This window comes from Lissotriton helveticus, chromosome 5_1 (genome assembly GCF_964261635.1).
Source record: "Lissotriton helveticus chromosome 5_1, aLisHel1.1, whole genome shotgun sequence".
NCBI lineage: Eukaryota > Metazoa > Chordata > Amphibia > Caudata > Salamandridae > Lissotriton > Lissotriton helveticus.
In genome coordinates, this window is record NC_136065.1 from 370624160 (window position 1) to 370648019 (window position 23860).

General features: G+C 49.7%; 1 protein-coding gene across 11 annotated transcripts in view; it reads left to right on the forward strand.

The window, feature by feature from the left end:
• The window catches only part of UBR4 (ubiquitin protein ligase E3 component n-recognin 4), a 2329353-nt gene that overhangs the window by 2228460 nt on the left and 77033 nt on the right, over window positions 1-23860 (forward strand). For all 11 annotated transcript variants that reach the window (XM_078642504.1, XM_078642505.1, XM_078642507.1 and 8 more), the window contains 3 exons: window positions 6866-7084; window positions 13038-13151; window positions 13805-13947. In XM_078642504.1, coding sequence (XP_078498630.1) covers window positions 6866-7084; window positions 13038-13151; window positions 13805-13947 — 476 coding nt within the window. The remainder of the gene's footprint in view (window positions 1-6865; window positions 7085-13037; window positions 13152-13804; window positions 13948-23860) is intronic.

Consider the following 23860-nt stretch of genomic DNA (forward strand, 5'->3'; position numbering starts at 1 on the left):
GTGTGGAGTGGAGTTCAGGACTCCTGTATGTCTTCCCACCACTACCTCTTCTGCCAAATGGTTCTGAAGACAATCAGTAATGACCGGGCCCAAGTCATCCTTATGGCACCAGTGTGGTACCCAGAACTCCTGATCATTGGCGTATATCCACCGATCAAGCTATATCTTCAAGAGGAACATCTTTCTCAGCAGCAGGGCAGGATTCTGCACCGGGCAAGCACACTTTACATCTCCATGCTCTGAGGTTGAATGGCAACAATTTACTTCCTTTAGCCTACACCTAAAGGTCGTTGATGTAATCCTGATGATGAGGCATCCTTATACTATGTCTGTGTCCTCCTGTTCCTGAGACAAATATGTGGATTGTTTCCGCATCTGGCAAATTTACCCTTTACAGGCAAAGTTGTCTGAAGTTTTGCTGTTTATGCCTCGCCCAGCAAGGTCTTGCTTTGGGCACTATTTAAGGCTACTTATCTGTTCATTCGGCACTCTTGTGGTTGCTGGATCAACTTTTGTTATTTAAATCACCAGCTGTGATAAGGTTTTTGAAAGGTTTGCAACACTTGTTCCGACCAAAACCTTTTGCAATGCTTCTATGGGACTTAAACCTAGTTCTCACTTTCTTGATGCATACCCCTTTTGACCCTCTGTACAGTTGTCTCTTTGAGACTTCTGACCTAACAGACAGTCTTTCTCATTGCCATAAAATCAGCTAGACGTGTGATTGAACTTCAAGCTCTCTGTGTAAATCCACCTTACACCACCCTCTTCCCGGTTATGAGGACTCTGGCTTCCTTTATGCTTTAAGTGGTCACTCCTTTTCATATTGGTCAGGGTGTTCTACTGCCGGCATTCTTTGCTCCACCTTATCCATCTAAGTAGGAAGCAGGACTCTATTGCTTGGATTGTAAGAGCATTGAGCTTCTATATAGATTGTACCGAGTAACATCAGGAGGTTGATCAGCTATTTTTTTGCTTTTCCAGTGCAAAGAAGGGTAAGGCAGTTCACATGTGCACCAGGATTGTTCTCTGCATAAGGATCTGCTGTACACTGGCTGAGAATCAGCCTCCAGAAGGCTTATGGACTCATTCCACCCAGGCTAAGGCTGCTATCTCTGCTCTACCTTGCGGAGTGCCTGTCCTAACCATCCGTCAGGCAGCCACATGGACTTCAGTACACACCTTCACGAAGTACTACTGCCTCAATAGTAAGGTCCGTCAAATGGAACATTTTGCCCACTCTGTCGTGCAGGACCTTTTGGTCTGAACCAGTTCACAGGCCCACCACCTTGGGATGAACTGCTTTGGCATCTGTTCATAAGATGAGGAATCTGCAGTTAAAAGTGTCCATCAAAAGATAAGTTACTTACTTTCGGTAACAATCTTTCTAGTGGATACTCGAACTGTAGATTCCTCACTGACACTCCCAGCTCCAAGTTTTGTGAGCTGAACTCTTTTCCATCTAAATAATGTACCAACCTAGAGATCTGCATACTCATATCAATTTGCTGATGGGCTCTTCTGAAAGCATAGGCAGCCTTGGAAACAACTGCCATGAGGACTTGTGTCTAGCTTATATGCTGCTCTGCATGTCCCTTCCTGAGTGGAGCAATGTTGGCGCTTAGCCGCAGGAAGCCACCTCCTGATTTGCAGAGCTACTGTTCAGAAATTTCATGATTCAGTGTGATGCCTGAGGGAGCATTCACAAGGTGAAGAATCTGCAATTAGAGTTTCCACCACACTGAGACTTTACCGAAGGTAAGTTGCTCTTATTAGTCATTCCAAATTAGCCTAAGCACAATTGCCTAATGAGACTTCTGATAATTAAGACAGTTTTTCTTATTGCCATCACTTCTGTGAGCCACATAACTTCAATGCCTTTTCGCTGCAACCTTCCTAAACCACTTTCCTTACAGACAAATTGGTTCTGAGGGCTCTGACTGCCTTTCTGCCAAATGTAGTATCGCCCTTTCACGTTGGTCAGCCCATCACACTGTTTGCATTTGTAGCTCTGCCACACCCCTTAAAATAGATGGGGAGGCTCCATTGGCTTGATCCTAAGAGAGCTTTGTATTTCTACATTGCACAAGACCATTGTGTAGATGATCAGCTCTTAGTGGGTTTCACATATACTAAAAAAAGGCAAGAGAGAGCTCTGTCGAGGTGAATAGGTATAAGCATTAAAGTCTGCTACGAAAAGGTCATTTACAATTTAATGGGCAGGTAGATATTTTTCTTCTCACATGGTCCCCATTTCTGCAGGATTTTTCCCCCCTAATTTGCATTGATTCTTGATTATTCCTCATCAGTATCATTGCATCCCATTCTACCCCCACAATACTATACTTGGGCTTCGCCGGACTGGTCTTCTTGTCCATGCTTTCTAGTTTCATCTTCCCTCTCCTTTACTTTCTGCTCTTCTTCTCTTTATAATCCTTTCTATTGCTTATTTTCTTACCACTCTTTCTTCTCTCCCTTTCTTATATATTAGGACTGTTTAATGGTGCATTTATCACGATCAACATTTATATCTCAATATGGGTCCATGCTAGACTTGCATGTCACTGTATTTGCTATTGTATTTCAGTACTTAATTTATGGCAATAAAAATAAGTGCTACTAAAAAAAAGTCTGCTATGCAGTGGCGAAGAAGGAAGGCCTGCAAATTCATTCCCCCATAGATCCATTGCCCTACAAAAACATTAGCAAGGGGGTGTCAGTCCTCAACATCTGCCAGTCTGTGACGTTAGGTGCCCGTGCACATATTTAGGAATCACTACGGCCTTGACAATTTGGTCCAACAGAATGCAATTTTGCCCACTTGTTCCTACAAGACTATCTGATCTGCGCCCACTCCTCAGACACTCCACGTTTAGGAGGTACTCCTATAGCAACTATTGTAAAGAAGAGGAATCTGTAGTTAGAAGTATTCCTCAGAAGAGCATCATCCCCAGTAATGAAATGGAAGTAATCTAAAGAAACTACTCTTATAAATCACTTGGTTAAACATCATCAATAATATTGCTTATGTTGTTGCAAACCATGTGTAGTCCTAATAAAATCAATAATGATTCCCATGATAAAAGGATATTACCAATAAGTAACTTTTCCTTGTCCATGTTCCTTCGATCTTGTATGTCTGTGATTGAATAGGCTCACCACAACCTAGACGGTCTGAGGTCCTTTATATTTTACCAGGAGCTTATGGAACGGATTTTCTCTGCACTTTCTCATATCTTAATTGTTTTCATCTGAAAAACCGCTCTTAAAAAAGCCAATGTGTTTTCTGTACTTCTTCTATGCCACATCTGACCTCCTAAAATCAGCAAGGCTGCTATGTGGTCTAGTCTACATCATTTTTACAGATCTATGTTGAATGCAAGTTTTCGTGAAGCCGTTCAGTTTAATTAGGCCTTTCCCTAGAGTAACTTGTTTTACTATGCCTTCTATCTATTCTCTTAACTGCCTACCAATTATTGTCAAAGTTTCTTTGTCATCTTTCCTTTTTATGGGGAACTGGGTGTAGGAGAGTGGGGTCTGCAATCCTATGGTCACCCCAGATTTTTGCTTTTTGCTTCACTGATTTACGACTTTCCCTGGCTGTGGGCCTGCTAATCAGACCCACAGCCTAGCTGTTCTCTCTCTAAATTGACAAGCATGTACTTTAGGTGCATTTACCAATTGGTACTGGGCCACCTTATCAGTCCCTATACACAGGGCCTAGGTGTACCCAGGGCCTACCAGGGGCTGAAGCATGTATTATGCCACCCCTGGCTGGCCATCTAAATCTGACACAACTGGCTGCATGACAGCTGGGGCAAGGTGGTGTAAACATCCTTTGCTGTAGATATAGTATACCTATATCTAACCCTAAAATGGACACATAGATTCCTATCAGTCACTCCTATGGAAGGCCTTTTCAATCCTGAAGGCAGAGTGCTTGGAATTATGTGAGATGGTGATCTGGCATGTGCTGAGCCCGTTTGCAGCTTGCGGAACCAAGTCCTAATAGCTGTTCCATGATAACGCTATACCATATACTCTTAAGTGCATTATCAACCTCGCGGTTAAATGCTAACTCTGGTATAACATTATCAAAACATGTCGAGTAAGGTGTCATACGAATTGGAATACTACCCCCTCGCCAATTCTGGCGACGGGGGTAGCATTCCATCCTTCTAGAGGGACACGACATGTATGTAACTGTGAACCCCGGTTAAAGTTAACTCGAGCCTCAGCATCACAAAATGGATGCTGCCACCACAGACACAAGTCTGACCTCCTGCTGCTGGGAGTCCTTCCAGCGAGGATGGCTTGGACAAAGGGTTTCCTGCCTTGGGAGGTGCTAGCACCACCCCAGACAGGATCTTGTGTATTGAGGTAGGGAGGCCTGAAAGGAATGAGACATGCCTGGGGCACACAAGGTGCCCTGTGCATACACCGGTTCAAACCAGTTGCTGGGGCATCCCAGCCCCAGCTCTGGCGGGAAACCGGACAAAGGATAGGGGGTGTAACCACCCCCCTTCCTGGTCCCACCCAGGGGAGGGACCTATTCAGTAGGGCAGCCCCCTTTAGGAGAATAAAGGTAGGAGCTGGTCCCATTCCAAATTAGATTATCCTGAACTATTCAACAAGAAGAAACTCTGGCCTTCGACGTTCTGCTCCACAGAAGACTGAAGAATCTCCCTTGTGGACAAGGAGTGTCCACCCTGCAACTGCAGGCACCATCAAGCGTCCAGCGGCTTCACTTTGTCGTCTTCCCTCGAGGATCCAGACTTCAGAGCCCGACGAGACCCGGATTCCCAGACCTCTCCGACCTCTACCTACATCTGCAGCAAAGCTGAGACCCGTGGGTGCGACGAGACACGTGGGACCGGCCATCTTGAACGAACCTGCACTTCGCTTCCAGCACGACTCCCGAGGTAAACTCGACCAAGTGCTTTGGGGACTGAGAAGCCCCAACCCCGAGCAGCCCCTGCACCGAAGATCAGCCCTCCAGCATCCACGAGATCTGCGGGGGGCCCTTCTGCTTTGTTGCTGCTCGACGTGTTGTCTGGTCACTTGCCGGCTGGCTAGTGGCCTCCTAGACGACGAACCTTTGAATCTTCACTGCTGGTCTGGTTGCTCCAGACTGGCCCTTGCTCCCTTCCAAAAGAGGGGCACCCCGGACTCTCCTAGTCCGCACCAGACGCTTTCTTCACTCACCGCGTGGGTTGCCTTTGCCAAGGCCTGTTGAGTCCAATCCCGGATCCGACACCGCCGACAGCGAGAGCCTGCGTGGGACAGCTCGTGCCTCCATCCTGGTCGTCGAAGACACCTCCTGGTCCACGTGGCTGCAGAGTCAAGCGTCCACTCTTCACCTGATCGCGACGACGACATCTGGTTCCTTCCTGGTTCCACTCCAGTCACTGGCTAGTGACTGTGAACATTGTCCCCTCTGCTTTCAGGTCTCTTTCTTCAACAATCCACCCTTGGATTGCACCGGACATCTTCCTCCTGGTCGCCTGCAGCATCTTTTCTTTCAGGCTCCATAGACTTCAACGCGAGAACCCGACGCACTTTGACACCTATGCACCCGCGGCCCGTGAGTGAGGTAACAAGAGCATTTCGGTGCTCAAGGGTAGTTTAACTGTCCTAGTATCCAGTTCCAAAGTCGTTTTAGTCTTACCTAATCAGGATTGTCCGTACTCACCTTTAACTTGAACTGTACTGTCCATAGATGTTGTTACGCATCTCGCGTGTGAGTTCACACTCTGCACACGCGTTCCGTGGGCCTCCTATTACTTACCTGAAGTTAGTATAGCGTGGTCTCATCGATCCTACAGCCTCTGGACAGCTCCATTCCTTTTACTGACTCTCACATTCCACTTACTTAGTATATGGTTTGTCGTGCCCCTAGGGCACCATTGTAATTTTGTGCAACTTGTAGTATTTTTCGTTAGAGATTGTCATGTGCTTAGCCCTCTGACCTCATAAAGAGTTCAGAGGTGTTGTTATTAATAAATATGCTGTTTATTTTCATAACAACCTGTGCGGTGTCCTTTCACTTGGTATTCAAGGGGTTATATTGTGGTAAAACAGCTGGCTTCAGATGCCAAAAGAGTTTAGCCTAAGACTGCTTTGTCCATGCTACCATTAGGATAGCTGGTCTATAAGGTTGACTTACAACCAATCACCATAACGGTTGTTTGGACTGATACAAGGTGATCACTAGAACTAGTGAGCATCATATATCAGGCCAACTTCTCACACTGGGCTTAACCCATCTGTGAATACAAAATGATTGCTGTAGAGGCTCTTAAATTATTTGTCTTTAGCATTCGTTTTTCTCTATTCTCAACTATCTGTCCAGCCCATTCTCAGTTTAGCCCACCTTAAGCCAATGGTATAGCTGGAGATTGTATCTGGGACCTGGAACGGGGAATTAGTGAGCCTGTGAGGGGTTCTGGGTGAAGATGAAATTGTTCAGACCCAGAGTTTCTATTTATCATGTTAACAAACCTATTCTGTGCAAAGCTGCTCAAGTTTTCTGCCCGTAGGTGAGCATATCAGGAGCATTGTAGAATAGAGACAAATTAATCTTTGACTGAAGCCCCAGTGAGATGGTCTCAGTATTAGTCAGGGGGCTCCTATGGAAATCTATTAAAGCCAGAGCAGCTCTCTTCTTACTTTGACTGCAAGAATGTACTGTAATAATGGAACATTTCTTTGTTAAAGACTAAATGGTGCTTCCTTTCCCTCTTCACAGAGTGCAACCTTTAACCTTATATATGTATTTTTTCTAGTTGATCTTTTTTATGAGGCGTACAGTATGAATTGAATTTCCTCTTTTAAGATTATTGTTGTGGTTTGGTTGTTTTTGCAGATGCTCATTGGTACAGACTCCATCACAAACCTGCACAAACTGGAACAGGTGTCAAGTGATGAGGGCATTGGAACATTGGCTGAGAATCTTCTGGAGGCCCTCCGGGAACACCCGGATGTAAACAAGAAAATTGATGCAGCGCGGAAAGAGACTCGATCAGAGAAAAAGCGCATGGCAATGGCCATGAGACAAAAAGCTCTTGGCACTTTGGGCATGACGGTGAGTAGGAAAAGACTTGTCATAATAGTGAAGAGACAAGGTTGAGCGTCATTGTGAATGGGGGCGTCCGGGCCTGAAGGTAAATCGCAAAGGTAATGCATGGAGGTAAATAGGGCAGGCTGGAAAATATAAATTAACAGGGTTGGTATGGCGTGGCAACAAATGGAATTGGCCTGGTGTGATGCTGTAAAGGACATAATTAGCATCTCATTTAATAGTATGATGGGATTAGTGACAGGTAAGGCAGGGTGGGCATAACAGTGACAGTTTTATGCTTGACTTTGCGGTTTGTAGATCTGTCTGTGCATTAGAGTGAGAAGGACAGGCTTCATATATTTTTTTTAATTGGAAGCCTATATCTGACAACATGAAGATGACCCATGGCATTTAGATGAACAGACACTTAAATCTAAAGATGGTGGAGCTCAAGAACTGCGATGCGATGCTGGACCAAGCGTGGAATACTGATATCCAGAATAGTCTTGAAAGAACCTCCATGAATCTTGCATTGCTTCTTTGTAAGAAATCTTCAACTAAAATCATTTAATCTTCGACATGTCAATAATGCCAAGGCACTTGAGGTCAGCAGAAACCTTTTAGAAGAGCTGGAGTGGCTCATCAATAGTGACATGATTACAGTAATATTCTGTGGAAAGTCTTAGCTGGTCAGTTATCTTTCTCCGTACATTTCACCTAACTCCTCTATTTTTTATGGTCATTGTCCAGCTAATAGTCAAAGACAAGGATGATCCTCATTTTCCACAACTGGCCCCATCAACTGTGCTATTTGAATCAGCAGATTCTTTCAGAGAGACCACAGAGAAAAATTATATTTAATATAGTCCCTTCTAAGTTGTATATTTATTCTAAATTGAAGCAAAGACAACAATATTTGACTATTATGTCTAACTAACCTTGCCAGGTAGGTCGCTCCTCCCCCCCCCCCCCCCCACTGCAGCTGCACCAGCCCTTGTGCCACGCACCATTGTTTCCTGCTGCACCAGCCTTTGTGCCTCGCACCCTTGCTCCTGCTGCCCAATCCTGGGCGCCGTTTTTTCCCTCGCCCCCCCGTGCCCACTGTCCACTTTCCCGCCGCTGCTAGCCCTGCGGCCCCACGCCCATTCGCTAACCCCTGCCTCCCAGCTGCTCCTTCCTCCCAGCTCCCCTTAAAACTGGCGACAGCGCGCAGTGAGGAGAGCGACCCTTGACCTTGCCAGGTAGGTCGCCCCCCCCACCGCTGCAGCTGCACCAGCCCATGTGCCTCGCACCGTTGTTTCCTGCTGCACCAGTCCTTGTGCCTCACACCCTTGCTTCTGCTGCCCATTCCCGGGTGCCGTTTTTTCCCCCCCCACCCCGTGCCCACTGCCTGCTTTTCCGCCGCTGCTGCCCCTGCGGCCGCCCGCGCCCATTCGCTAACCCCTGCCTCCCGGCTCCCAGCTGCTCCTCTCAGCTTTAATTGCGCACCTAAGGCAAGCCCGTCTGCGCCCGTCCGCGCCTGGACCGTGCCCAGCGCCAGAACACCTGGACCCCGCGAACGCCACGACACCAGACTCCACTACGACGCCAGCACCCTCCACGGACTCAACGCCAGGCGAAACCACACCTGCTTCCAGGCCGCCCGAAACGGACCCACGGACCCTTCTCTTGCCGCACCTGCAGCTTCACCTGTGACAGAACCACCAAACCTCCAAGGACTGGACCCAACCACCTCCGCTGCATACTCCTCAACACCCGCTCCACGCGCAAACACGCCGTCGAGCTCTGGGATCTGCTTGACACCTCCGCCCCAGACGTGGCCTTCCTGACCGAGACCTGGTGGAATGGCTCCTTGGTGCCCGACATCGCCATAGCCATCCCGGACGGCTACAAGATCACCCGCAGGGATCGCGCCAACGGAACCGGAGGAGGAATAGCCTTCGTCCACAAGTCCACCCTCAATGTCGCCACCCACGCAGATGACACCCTCAACGCCACCGAACACCTGCACTTTCGGATCAACACCGACCCCAACACCACCCCCAGAGGAACACTCATCTACAGACCCACCCCACCCCTGGGCTCAGTTCAGCGACTGACCTCGCCAGCACCCACGCACTTACCTCCACGGACTACATCCTCCTCGGGGACATGAACTTCCACCTTGAGAACAACGACGACGCCAACTCTGCCACCCTGATCGACAACCTTGCCAACCTCGGCCTCAGACAACTCGTCACCGCACCCACCCACGCTGCCGGCCACACGCTAGACCCCGTCTTCTCCACAGTCACCCACGTCGCCTTCAACCACACCACCGAACTCCACTGGACCGACCACCACTGCATCCATTTCACCTCCAAGAAACCAACCACGTACCACCACACCCAACAGCTGCCTCGCCGCTGCTGGAGCTAAGTCACCGAAGACCGGCTGATCACCACCCTCGCCCAGAACCCACCCACCGACCCCACCAACCCTGACGCCGAAGCCCGCAACTTCAGACAGTGGATCGACGACTGCGCCAACACCCTTTCCCGCTCAAGAAACCCTCCAACAACCACGCCAGCAAGAGAGCCACCTGGTTCACCGACTAACTCCAGACCTCCAAATGCGCATGCCGGAAACTGGAGAAAATATGGCTCCAAGAACGCACACTGAACAACCACGCAGCCCACAAGGACGCCACCCGAAGACATCACCACCTCATCAGATTAGCCAAGAGATCCTCCTTCAAAGACTGCTTGGATAACAACACACCCGACAGCAAAGAGCTCTTCAGCATCGTAAAGGAACTCTCCAACCCCAGCGCCAATGCCATCCCGCCCTCAAAAGAACCGTGCGACTCACTAGCCATCTTCTTCCACTGCAAGATCGCTGACATCCAGAACAGCTTCAACACCACAACCGCCCCCGACTACGTCAGACTTCACCTCCCCTGTGGACACCACCAGCGCCCTCTGCCTGACCTCCTGGTCCAACGTCAACAACGACGAGACACGCAAGGTCATGAACTCCATCCACTCAGGATCTCTGTCAGACCCGTGCCCACACCACGTATTCAACAAAGCCGACGCAGCCATCGCACCCCAACTACAGAAGGTCATCAACTTCTCCTTCGAAACAGCGACATTCCCGGAAATCTGGAAACACGCCGAAATCAGCGCCCTCCTCAAGAAGCCCAAGGCGGACCCCAAGGACCTCAAGAACTTCCGGCCCATCTCCCTGCTCCCGTTCCCGGCAAAGGTAATCGAGAAAATAGTCAACAGACAGTTGGCCCGCCACCTGGAAGACCACAACATCTTGGACCCGTCCCAGTAGGCATTCAGACGAAACCACAGCACCGAGACAGCCCTTATCGCCGCAACAGACGACATCAGGCTCCAACTAGACTACGGCGAAACATCAGCCCTCATCCTCCTGGACCTGTCGGCCGCCTTTGACACGGTCTGCCATCGCACTCTAAAGACACACCTCCTAGAAGCCGGAATCCAAGAGAAGGCCCTTGACTGGACCACGTCCTGCCTCTCCGGCAGAACCCAGAGCGTTCGCCTCTCACCCTTCCGATCCGAAGCCACCGAAATCATCTGCGGTGTCCCTCAGGTCTCATCCCTCAGCCAGATGCTGTTCAACATCTACATGACCCCCCTCGCACAAGTGGCCCGCCATCATGACCTCAACATCATCTCCTACGCCGACGACACCCAGCTCATCCTCTCCCTCACCAAGGTCCCACACACCGCCCAAACCAACCTCCACGAGGGAATGAAGGTCGTCGCCGACTGGATGAAGAGTAGCCGTCTGAAGCTGAACTTCGACAAGACAGAGGTACTGATCCTCGGACCAACCCCCTCAGCCTGGGACGACTCCTGGTGGCTGACCACGCTTGGGTACACCATCGACACCGACCGACCAGGCACGCAACTTAGGATTCGTCCTCGACTCCTCCCTCTCCATGTCTAAACAGATCTGCGCCATCTCCTCCTCCTTCTACAACACCCTCCGCAGGATCTACAAGTGGATCCCCACCAAAACTAGAAGATCAGTGACACAGGCCCTCGTCAGCAGCAGGATGAACTACGGCAACGCACTCTACGCAGGAATCCCAGCCAAACACCTGCCAGACTACAATGCATCCAAAACGCCTCGGCCTGACTGATTGTCCACGTTCCACGCCGCAGCCACATCACCCCCCACCTGAGAGACCTACACTGTCTCCCCGTCGACAAGAGGATCACCTTCAAGCTCCTCACACAAAGCACTCCACAACGCCGGACCAGCCTACCTGAACAGCACACTCCGCTTCTACACCCGCACCCGCCAGCTCCGCTTCGCCAGCCACACCCTCGCCGCTGTCCCCCGCATCCAACGAACGACCTCCGGCGGCAGATCCTTCTCCTACCTCGCCGCAAAGACCTGGAACTCCCTCCCTACCCACATACGGCAGACCGAAGACCTACTCGCCTTCAGAAGACTCCTCAAGACCTGGCTCTTCGAGCAGTAGCAGCACCCCCTTCCCCTCAGGGCCTTGAGACCCTCACGGGTAAGTAGGGCGCTCTACAAGTACTATGATTGATTAAAAACATAGTATATCTGATGTTAAGAGAACTTGGTTAACTAGAGGCCCTAGAAGGAAATCACAGTATATATCACCATCTTTGTTTTCCAGAATTTAATTTTGATATCTCCTCTACTGAGGTCCACTTGGCCACCATTACAACAAACTGTAAAAGTCCTTATTAAACATCTTTGTTCTCTAATCCATTGACCACATTTATTCCAGCCAGTCCAAGGCCTTCTCCTAGCCAAATATATTTCTATTTAAATGGGGGGCATTTGTACCAATCTGTTAATTTACTCCCTAGCACTTATCTTACAAAGTAAAATTTCAAGTAGGATGATTGAGGTAATCACCTCTTCACTCTCTGCATGCTTCCTTGTAGTCATTTTTTTTCTCAAACACACCCATCTTCCCTTCCAAAGGTATATTGAACTTCATATTTATTAACATATTTCTTTTCCTGTGTTCTCTCACTTTTCGGTGTAAATGTCAGATATTACTTGACCACAATCTAACAATAACCAATTCTAAAGGGTATGTGGCTTTGGTATTAGTATTATGCATCACAATATGTAGTTGAGGCCCAATACATACCCCACCTTTGAGTAAGCTCAAGCTTGCAACAAGCGACATAAAGCAGCTATTTCTGTTTTCACAAGAAGTTTTCAATCAGTCAAATTTAATTTAAAAACTGGCTACCTAAAAATTAAGCCATACCTTTATTAAGCTTGTCTACATAAACACGGTTAGTTTTTTTACGCTAATAGTACAAATGTTCCTGAAAACATCTTTGATTCATTAGCGGTCTTCAGTGTTCTCTTCTTATCAAGTTAGTTTGCCGTACTCTGAAAAGAGGTGCACTTGCTTTTCTATTGTATAACAAAGAAGTATGAGAAGGAAATATTATCTACTTGTATTCATAGTACTCATACAAGTTATCTTCCTTAACCCCAGAAACAATCCTACCTTCTTCATGGTGAAATACATTTCTGAATAGAATTGTTTCTCTGAACCTCTTTCACAAGGACCAGCTCTAAATGATACAGCACTGCATTTGTCAGCCTTGGAGTAGCCGTTTTAGAAATATCCCTTTAGTGAGAGAAATGATCTGTCTCAATTTTCTTTTTTTCTTCTTTTTTCTCTTTTTCTGTTTAAATTAAGAAGGGTTTTTTTCAGCCAGCTCTTTCTTTGACAATATTTAAATTTACAATAGATTTAATTATCAATTAAAGAAAATGTTGACTTTCTGATATGCTGATGTTTAAAAGGATATAATATTGGAACAGGGCCCTTTTTTAAATGTGACGTTTACATAGAAAGGATTAATATACTCCTACATGGGACTTCTCTCTTGGGTTCACCAACGCTTGTCTCTCCCCTTCCCCTTTTGATCTGTTCTCTGTGCATTGCTTTAAGACTAATGAAAAGGGTCAAGTGGTGACGAAGACAGCACTCCTGAAGCAGATGGAAGAGCTTATTGAGGAACCGGGACTCACATGCTGCATTTGCAGGGAGGGATACAAGTTTCAGGTAAGTTGTGACTCTGTCTTACATTCATGTAAGTCCAGCACATGCTTTCTTTAGAGGTATTTTACTCCTTAGCTGCCAGCCCACTCTACGACTTAGTTTTGACCACATTTCCACCATCCTTTATACATGTCTGCCTTCATTGATATGCTTATAATTGTACCTAACTGAGGAACACCAGAGTGCTTTACATTGAGGCGCTAGGGTAAACAATTTGAAATCCTGTAATAAAGCATCTTGAGTGTTGGCACCTCATTACCCAACCCTCTCCAGACTGGCTATTGCCGGGAGATCTTAGGTTTGGAAGGGACACTTTGTTTTCTAAATCTGCTTATGCTTCTCACCTCTAGGGACAGTTGAATTCCCCTCTTGATGGCTCATAGGCCCACAGTTTTAAGGGGATGCTCTAGGGTTTGAGGATCCCCTCCTCTGCAGACTCCAACTTATTTGGGAAAGGATGCCTCGAAAGAACACACTGCGTACTTTTATCTCTTCCATGTTTCAGTGGGTGAGGTGTGTTGGGATATTGGATAGGAGAGGAAACATGATTTTTAAAAAGACCAGTGAAAATATTAGAACACTTAGTGCTTAAAGTGTCCACTGCTATGCACGTTACTGATTAAGAGACCTGCACTACAAAACACTTTTGCTTGCAGCCCACAAAGGTTCTGGGGATTTACACCTTCACCAAGCGACTGAACCTGGAGGAGGCAGAGAACAAACCACGGAAACAACAGGGATACAGCACAGTGTCCCACTTCAACATTGTGCATTATGACTGTCACCTTGCCGCCGTCAGGTATGTCATCATCCTTCACTTTGAACTGCACCTTTTCATCCACAGGATTGGGTGCTGTTTCCCAGCCCCTTCTCTTTCATTGTACTCATATTGTGATTGCCCCTCCCCCCACTTCTGTCTTTTATTATAACTGTGACCTAACAGCTGCCTGGAATTGCACCTGCATGATCCTATGATTTCAAAACTATGAATGTGTTGTTTTAAATGAATACTCCTTCCTGTATATTTTTCTCTATGGATCCTTCCCAGGCTTTATCGGTATTAGGATGATTTTTCTGGCATTTCTGCACTACCTGACACCATTTCTCGAAGTGACAATACGATCTGTTAAGACACCAAATTGTGCTAGTGACATCAGTTTTTTTCTGAGCTTCACAGTCACCAGAACTCTGTACTTATGGAGTCTTGTCTCTGTTTTGTTTACTTTTTTCTAGTGTTTTTGCTGAGGTTGTCACCTCCAAATTCTTCACATCTTACACCTTGTTAAATCTTTTGCAGATATGTATTCTTGATGATATTATTTAGATTTTGTGTATGAGACTAGAATTTGCACAAACGTGTCCTGAAGCAATATGCAGGAAGGTGGCCAAGCTTTTCATTGATTTCCGGAAGAAGGCTTTGGCATAATAAACAAAGTCAAAATGGTGCCCAACTTATAGAAGCTGCTGCTCCAGATCTCCTACTTTGAAGTCGCATAATCACCATAAAAGCATAATCTTCCATTCTTGTCTTTGCACTTCAACTGCAAAAGGCATAAGAAGATGAATAAAAAGAGCCTCTACTCTGGAGCCGGACGAGGACTGGGATGGCTCCGAGGACCCCCTCGTACGGTAGTGTGACTCTGAGCAGGATTGGGTAGACGACCTTCAATATGCGGGCGAACTGGATGTGTCTTCTGCCCTGGGGTTTGCCTCCCCTCCACCTACTATGGAGGAGGGCGCTTCCTACACAATGGTGCTACGCGGGCCGCAGAGGCTCTCCATCTCGACCTCCCTACGGTGGCCCTCAAGACCAACCTCCTTACGGAGGTGATCCAGACGGCGTCTACGTCGTGTGAGCCGCTGCTCCCTTTCAATGAGGCCCTTACCGAAGTCCTCTTGGGCACTTGGTTGCAGCCGGCCTCGGGGGTACTGGTGGATAAGAACGTTGCCAGGCGTCATCGCCCAGCACATGTTGATCCTGCCTTCTTGATCACTCACCCCACGCCTGAGAGCCTGGTCATTCAGGCCGCGACGTCGCAGAGTGCCTTTCCAACGGCTCCGCTGGATAAGGACTCTAAGCGGCTGGACCAATATGGCAAGAGGCTGTTCTCCTCAGCCAGCTTGGGGTTGCGGTCGGTTAACACCGCCTGCTATTGTGCCGTTACTCCCACGCGGTGTGGGATTCGGTAGCTGAGGTCTTGCATCAGTGTTCTGAGGAGTTGCAGGCTGTCTTTTCCCAAACGATCGTTGGGCAGGGTGATTTCCACGACTGTGACGTTGCTGCGCCATGCCTGGTTGAGGTCTACGGGGGTTCTCGCCAGATGTCCAGGGATCACTCATGGACATGCCCTTGGATGGCTCCCGCTCTTTGGCAACAAGGCTGACAATGCCCTGGAGCGCTTTAAAGACTCGTGGGCCACGGCCAAGTCTTTGGGTCTTTACACAAAGAACTCTACCATGCCTGGGTTTCGTTCCTTACCCAACCACGCTCCTCCACAAAGCCTGTGCAGAACCAGCCTCAGCACAGGCGCGGACGTGGATTCCGCAGGGGCGGGGTGGGTAACCAGCGAGCCGGTCAGTCCACATCCACCCCCGCAGCTTCCATCTCTAACCCTTCCTAATCCGAGCTTCAGGGAGCACCCCACGCCAGTGGGTGGCAGGCTCCGCCACCAACTCCAACACTGGCGCGAAATTACATCGGACAAGTGGGTGCTGCAGATAATCTGCCACGGTTACTCGCTCCTCTTTCTGTCCTACCCTCCAACCATGCCACCTCAGTACCACTGCATATTTGGGATTATTTGGCTCTTCTCCGTCAGGAAGTCACGGCCCTCCTGGCCAAGGGGGCCATCGAGTGCGTTCCAGATCAGGAAGTAGGGAGTGGTGGTTATTCCCACTACTTTCTGGTCCCCAAGAAGGATAAGGGGGATCTGCGCCCCATCTTGGACCTCCGGGACGTCAATCGCTTCCTTCAGTTCAAGATGCTGACTCTGGCTCAGGTCCTGGCTGCCCTGGAGAATGGATGGTAGCGTTGGACTTGCAGGACGCTTATTTTCACATTCCCATCCTGCCGGCCCATCGGCGCTACCTGCGGTTCACGGTGGGCCAGGGCATTTTCAGTTTGCCGTGCTCCCCTTCGGCCTTACCAGTGCCCCTAGGGTGTTCACGGAGGGGGTGCAGCTCATCTGCGCAGGTCAGGGGTGTTAGTGTTCCCCTACCTCGACGACTGGCTGTTGAAGGCGGGCTCGCCCCAGGTAGTCGTCACCGACCTCCAGACTACGTCCGACCTCCTGCATTTACTGGGGTTCTCCATCAATGTGCCGAAGTCGCACCTGAGTCCCTCTCAGAAGCTCCCCTTCATCGGAGCGGTTCTGGATTCGACACAGTTTCTGGTCTATTCTCCAGAGCAGCGAGTCCGGGATATTCAGTCTATGATTTCCATCTTTCTGCCTCTATCCCAGCTTTCAGTCATAATGACCCTCTGGCTCCTGGGCCTCTTGGCCTCCTGCATCCTGCTGGTGCAACATGCCAGATGGCATTTGCGTGCTCAGCTGTGGGATCTGAAATTTCAGTGGGCACAGCATGAGGGCAACCTTTCCGTTCAAGTGCATGATGAATCACGAATGGTGTCTGAACTCGGAAGTGGCGTAAGGTCTCTTTCAGCAGTGGGGAGAGCCTTGGTTAGATCTATTCCTCACCAAAGAGAACAAGCAATGTCATCAGTTCTGCACTTTAGAATTTCCAAGGCGGCACTCACTCGGCGACACTTTTTGTCGCGAGTGGAGTAGCGGTCTGTTGTACGCCTTTCCACCTATACCACTTCTGCCCAGAGTGCTGAAGAAGATTCCGCGCGACTGGGCCCAAGTCGTTCTTGTGGCTCCAGAATGGGGACGAAGATACTGTTATCCTGAGCTACTCAGCATGGCGATCGATCCCTCGATCTGGCTGCCTCTTCGGGAGGATCTTCTGTCGCAGCAGCAGGGGACGGTCCTCCACCCGAACCTGTCCAGCCTCCACCTCCGTACGTGGAGACTGAGCTGTGACAGTTGACCGCTTTAGAACTTCCTCCCGAAGTCTGTGATGTCTTTCTGGCAGCCAGGTTCCTCCACTAAGACGGTATACGCCTGCAGATGGAACAAGTTTGTGGCAAGGTGCACAGCAAAGGCTGTGGATCCCCTTTCTGCCCCTCTTTCTGAGGTCCTTCTGTACCTGCTCTCTTTGGCCCAGTAGGGCTCTGCTCTGGGCATTATCAAAGATTATCTTTCGGCCATCTCTGCCTTTCTACGGCTTGTAGAGCAGCCTTCTTTTTTTAAGTCCCCGGTTGTTAACCGCTTCCTCAGAGGCATTACACACACGTTTCCTCCCGTGCCTTTCATAATGCCTGTGAGAAGTTGGCCTGGCATATGATGTCCACTATTCTAGTGAGCACCTTGCACCTGTCCAAACGACCCTTATTGATGGTAGGTTTAGACAACCTTTATAGAAAGCTATCCTAGTGGTAGCTGTGGAGAGCAGCCTTCAGGCTAAGTCTTGAAGGAATGTAAAGCAGCTTGTTTTACCAGTATATAATCTCTTGAATAATAAAATGAAAGTACACCACACAAAGTATATATCAAATATATATGTATTTATTCTAAACACAACCCCTCTAGTCTCTTTATGAGGGTAGAGGCAAAAATACAATACAAGAACTTAAATAGCACACAGTAAACTAGCACAGTATACGTTTTGCCCTCGGGGCCTCACAAACCATATACTTAAAAAGTGGTATAAGAACCAGGTGAGGGATAGAAGTGAAGCCTAGGGCCTGTAGAACCGCTGGGGCAACCAGGAACCACCCAAGGTAGGGACGCAGGAGACCCATGGGGGACGCGTGCAGTGTCTAAACACAGTCGCGAATCACCATTGACTTCTACAGAGGAAAAGCAAGTTACAATTTTAAAGAATAAGGACACTTGGGAGTGACCTACGAAGGAACCCTTTTAGACTAGGAGACTTCGAGAGTCAAGACCCACGGGAGTACCGGAGTACTCGTGTTACCTCACCCAGGGAAGCTGGGTGCATAGGTGTCTTTTGGTGTCGGGTTTCGTCGTCGATTCCAATGGAGAGCTGCGAAGAAGTGCTGCAGGCGACCAGAGGAAAAGTGTCCGGGTGGATCCAAGGGTGAAAGGAGGTCTGAAGAACCTGAAAGCAGAGGGGACAGAGTCTGGGTCACTAGCCAGTGACCAGAATGGCGACAAGAAGATGCCAGCCGATGTTGGGTGCTTTAAGGTGAAGTAGGTGAAGCTTGACTCTTCAGCCACGAGGACCAGGAGGCGTCGACGACGACCAGGAGCTGGATTCGAGCTGTCCCACGAAGGATGTTGAGTGCTGCAGCATCCGAATCCGGATTGGACCCAACAAGCCATGGCAACAGCAACCCACGCAGGATGACAAGATTGGCTTTGTTGCAGACCAGCAAGGTCTGAGGGACTCACCCTTTGGAGGGGAGTCAGAGTACGTCTAGAGTAACCAGGAGGAAAGCTCAAGAAACAAAGGATTGTCCTTCGTGGGACCCACTAGCCAACGCACTAGGGATCGCGAAGGAACCTCGGCTGCGGTGAAGAAAACGGGCCCACGGAACACTCGTGGAGTGTAGGCCTTTCAACTTCGGTGCAAAAGGTGCTCGGGACATGGGCAACAAATAACCCAATGCACAACTTCGGGAAGTAGGTGCACTAGCAAATTTGCAGGATGTCCAGGAGTTCCGGTCCCACGTCTCTCATGATAGCTACAGGTCCCAGCTCTGCTGGGGACTCGTGTCAGCCTCGGAGATGTCTGGAAGTTCGTGCCCTGTGTCGCAGATTCTTCAGGATCCGGCAGGATCCTCGAAAATGCAGACAGGCAAGATGCTTCTTTGGTGCCTGTTTGAACAGGGAGGTCACTCCTTGACATCAAGGGAGATTTCTTATGTCTTCCAGTCGATATGGAATGTGAAAGGTCCAAGATTTCGTCTTCAGAGTTTTGTCCAGGGTAATCTAAAGTCCTAGGGACTGGGTTCCTATACTTATACTAAGTTTAGGGGATGGACTAACTCTATGGACCCACCTATGTGAGGGCCTGGGGAGGGGGTGGTTACACCCCTTCCCCTTTGTCCAGTTTCGCACCAGAGCTGGGGCTGAGTGCCCAGCAACCGGTTTGAACTGGGAAATGCATTGAGCACCTAGTGTGCCCCAGGCAGTGTCTGAAAAGCATTCACTGAATGCAACCCACCCTGCCCCAATACACTAAAGCCTGTGGCAGGAAACCTATTGTCCAGGCCTCGCCTGCCGGAGTTTCGTCCTGCAGCAGGAGGTCAGACTCGTGTCTGTGGCAACAGCATCTATTTTGTGATGCTGAGGCTCTTTAAAACATTTACCGGGTGTACCAGTGTATACATGTCTTCTCCCTCTAGAAGGGTGGAATTCTAACCCCGCCGCCAGAACTGACGGGGGTAGGATTCCAAAGCGTTTGACATCAAACACAACATGTTTTGATAAAGCCAAACAAAAGTTAGCATTTACAGCGAGGTTATAACGCACTTAAGAGTATATGGTATGGGTATATCATAAAATAGCTGTAAGGAAGGGATTCCGAAAGCTGCAGAGGGGCTCAGCTCATGCTAGGGCACCCTCTCACACAAAACCAAGCACTCTGCCTTCAGGATTGTCAAGGCCTGCCATAGCAGTGACTTATAGGTTAATATATATATATAGATATATATCTATAGATATATCTATAGATATATATATATATATATATATATATATATATATATATATATAGATATAGATATATATATAGATATATATAGATATATATAGATATATAGATATATAGAGATATATATAGATATATAGATATATAGAGATAGGTATACTATATCTAAGTAAGGGGTGTTTACACCACCTTACCCAGGCTGCAAGTGCAGACCTGTGATGTCATTTTGGAAGGCTCCCCAGGGGTGGCATAATACATGCTTCAGCCCCTGGTAGGCCTCTGGGGTACCTATGCCCTTGGTATCTAAGGTAGCATATACTAGGGGCTCACAAGGTAACTCAGTAACCAATCTGGTATGTACCTAAATTACATGGTATCAATTTAGAGAGAGAACAGCTAGGCTGTGGTACTGATTAGCAGGGCCACAGCCAGACTAAAGTCGAAAAACCAGTGAAACACAGCACAAAATGGGGGTAACCATAGGAAGCAGACCCTACTCTCCTATGATGGCTCAATGGACCTTAAATCTTGTCGTGACCTATCTGATGTGTGCTCCCTTTGAGCCCCTTCATAGCTGTCCATTACATCTTCTCACTCTAAAGATGGCTTTCCAGGTAGCTATCACTTCTGCCAGAAGAGTGAGTGAGCTCCAGGCTCTTTCTTCTAAACCTCCTTTCCTTTCTGTTCATCCCGACAAGCTGGTTTTAAGGACCCGTCCTTCTTTCTTGCCTAAGGTTGTCATGCCCTTCCACATCGGGCAGACCACTTTGCCTACCTTCTTTTCGCCTCCGCATCCTTCAAAAGAGGAAGAGAGGCTCCAACGTCTGGACCCAGAATGTGCTCTCTCATCCTATCTGAAGTGCACACTACAGCTCCCGGTGGATGACAAGCTCTTTGTTGGCTACATGGACGCCAAAAAAGGTCGAGCCGTGTACAAACAAACCATTTCTGTGGGTCGTTCTGTGCATCAAAGCATGTTAATCGTTGGCTAAGAAGGAGCCTCCTGTTGGGCTGCGTGCCCATTCGAACAGGGCAACTGCAGCCACTACTGCCTTGGGACGCGGTGTCCCCTTGCAGGATATTTGTCAGGCAGCTACGTGGGCCTCGCTGCACACGTTTACCAAGCACTACTGCCTTGACTGTCCGGTCCGGTTAGATGGCTTTTTGGCCGTTCTGTGCTCCGTGACTTTCTGGTGTAATCCTGTTCGCAGACATTCCACCGGGGTTGGTATTGATGGGGTATCTATTCTAAGGTAAGGAATCTATCACTAACGTGTCTCTTTCAGATGCACAAGTTACTTACTTATGTAATGATATATCTGTAAGAGACATTAGTTAGTGATAGATTCCTTACCGCCCCGCCCATCCTCCCTGTTCTGCGAACTGATTACTCGGGTTAAGGTCATCCCTTTCAGGGCCCTAGTTTCATGGCACCAGTGGTCAGTTTCTTGCATGGCTCTGCGTTCCTGGTGCGGAAAGTCGTGTACATAACTGATATCAGCTCACATGGGTGGCGCCCGTTTGTGCACCGCCCGACCTCCTGGGGTTCCTTGTAGCCAACAAAGAGTTGGGCATCTACCCGGAACTCACTCGATGGCCCCCTTGGCCAAGAGGGCTGTGACTTCCTGCTGGAGAAGAACTAAACGATCCCCCGAGAGACAGTGGCACCGAGGGGAGGACTGAAAGGGAAGGGAATAACCCTTGCGGATTATCTGCAGCACCCACTTGTTCGACGTAATGTCGCACCAGTGGGGGAGGTGGTGGCGGATCCTGCCACCCACCGGCGTGGGGTGCTCCACAAAGCTCAGACTAGGAAGGTTTGGAGGTAGGAACAGCGGGGGTAGAGGTGGACTGACCCGCATGCTGATTTCCCGACCCGTCCCTGCGGTAGCCGCGACCATGGCCGTGCTGAGGCTGGTTCTGCCCAGGCTTGTTGAAGGAACATGCCTGGGTGCCTCTGCCCTGACCACAAAAGGAACGAAAACCAGGAGTGGCTGGGTTCTTAGCAGAAAGACCCAAGGACTTGGCCCTGGCCCGCGAGTCCTTAAAACGCTCCAAAGCACTGTCGGCCTTATCGCCAAAAAGGGGGTGCCATCGAAGGTCATATCCATGAGCGAGCTCTGGAGATCGAGTCGAACGTAACCAGGCGTGGCGTCCTAACGCCACCGTTGTATAAATCGCCCTGCCTAACGAGTCAGCGGTGTCCAAGCCACACCAAACTTAGCTGCATCCTTTCCTTCACTAATCGCCTGAGAAAGGACATCCTGGACTTCCTCCGGACACTGAGGCAACACCTGAGCAGCGGTATCCCACACTGCGTGAGAGTAGCAGCCCAACAAGCAGGTGGTGTTCACCGACCGCAGCCCCAAGCTGGCCGAAGAGAACAACCGCTTACCTAACTGTTCTAGTTTCTTGGAGTCCTTATCCGGCAGAGCCGTTGGAAAGGCACTATGCAACGTCGAGGCCTGGATGACCAGACTCTCAGGCGTGGGATGGGTGGTCAGAAAGGCAGGGTCGCCAGGCACCGGGCGGTGGTGTTGTTTTTATCCACATAAGCCCCCGTGGCCGGCCATGACCAAGTGCCCAATAGGACGTCGGTAAGGGCGTCATTGAAGGGAAGCAACAGCTCCGACGAAGTAGACGCCGTCTCTGGAACACCTCGGTGAGGAGGTTGGTTTGAGGGCCACTGTGGGGAGGTCGAGGTTGAGGGCCTCAGCAGCCCGACGGAGCACCATCGTGTAGGAAGCGCCCTCCTCCAACGTAGGTGGGGGAGACTCAAACCCCGGGTCAGAAGATACATTGAGGTCGCCGGCGTATTCCAAGTCATCCACCCAATCCTGCTCGCAGTCGCACTGGGCAAGGGGGTCCCTGGATCCTTCCCAGTCCTCCTCCGCCTCCGGCACAGGAGAGGCCAGTCGCGGCGGCAGGGCCGTAGAAGGGACAAACGGCGCAGAGAACAGCGCCGGCCGGGGCCGGACTGGCGGCTGCCTCCCTATGTGGATCCCAGGTCAGAACAAAATGGTCCTGGAACCGGGGCAAGGGAGGAACGAAAGGCACCCAGTGCAGCGCCGAGGGTGGAGCAAGGGCGGCGCCGGAGCCGGCAACGCTGCACCTCGCAGCGCCTTGGCCGGAGCCAACGGCGTAGGATCCTGTGGCACCAAGGCCGGATCCGCTGGCGGAGCAGCCGGGCCGACAGGATCTGGACACGGGACTGCAGGGCCCAAGGTGCGCCGGTGGGAGCCCGAGGCCTAAAAAGGCAGTCCATAGCAGCAAGAAACTCTTGCACCTGATCGGGAGATGCTGATGGACCCGGGTAGGGCGGGTAGACCGTGGGACTCCCAGGCTCCAAAGGAGCCTCAGGGGCGCCGCCCCTGTCCCCCTCGTCCGCCTCCGAGGAGTGACGGGGGACGTCGGAGAGCAAACACGCTTCTTCGACTTCTTTTTATGACGTCATTACCAGAATCCGAAGGTAAAGACTTGCATCCTGCTAGTAATGCACGCCTGATGGCATATGCGGGCTTTGCTGTGGAACGTGAAGTCCAGTGGGCGCAACATCAGAGGAATCTCTCCGACATGGTACAGATCACAGAGAGAACTTCCCAGGGCCTGCAGTGTTGGCTAAACAACTGCAATTGGGTCAGAGGCAAAGCAGTCTCCCTTCCCCAACCAGACCAGATCCGTTTCACTTGTGGGAGAGATGGAGATCAGAGGACTCTGGTCTGTGGCAGAAACTGAACTCCACATCAGCTCGCTGGAGCGCCGAGCAATGTGCTTGGCATTGAAAGCCTTTCTTCTTTCAATCAAGGGAAAGCTGGTTCAAGCGTTCATGGACAACACCACCGCCATGTGGTACTGGAACAAACAGGGCGATGTAGGGTCATGGACCCTTTGTCAAGAGGCCCTGTGTCTCTGGACATGGCTGGAACAGCAGGGCATATCCCTTGTGGTTCAACACCTGGCAGGTTCTCTGAATG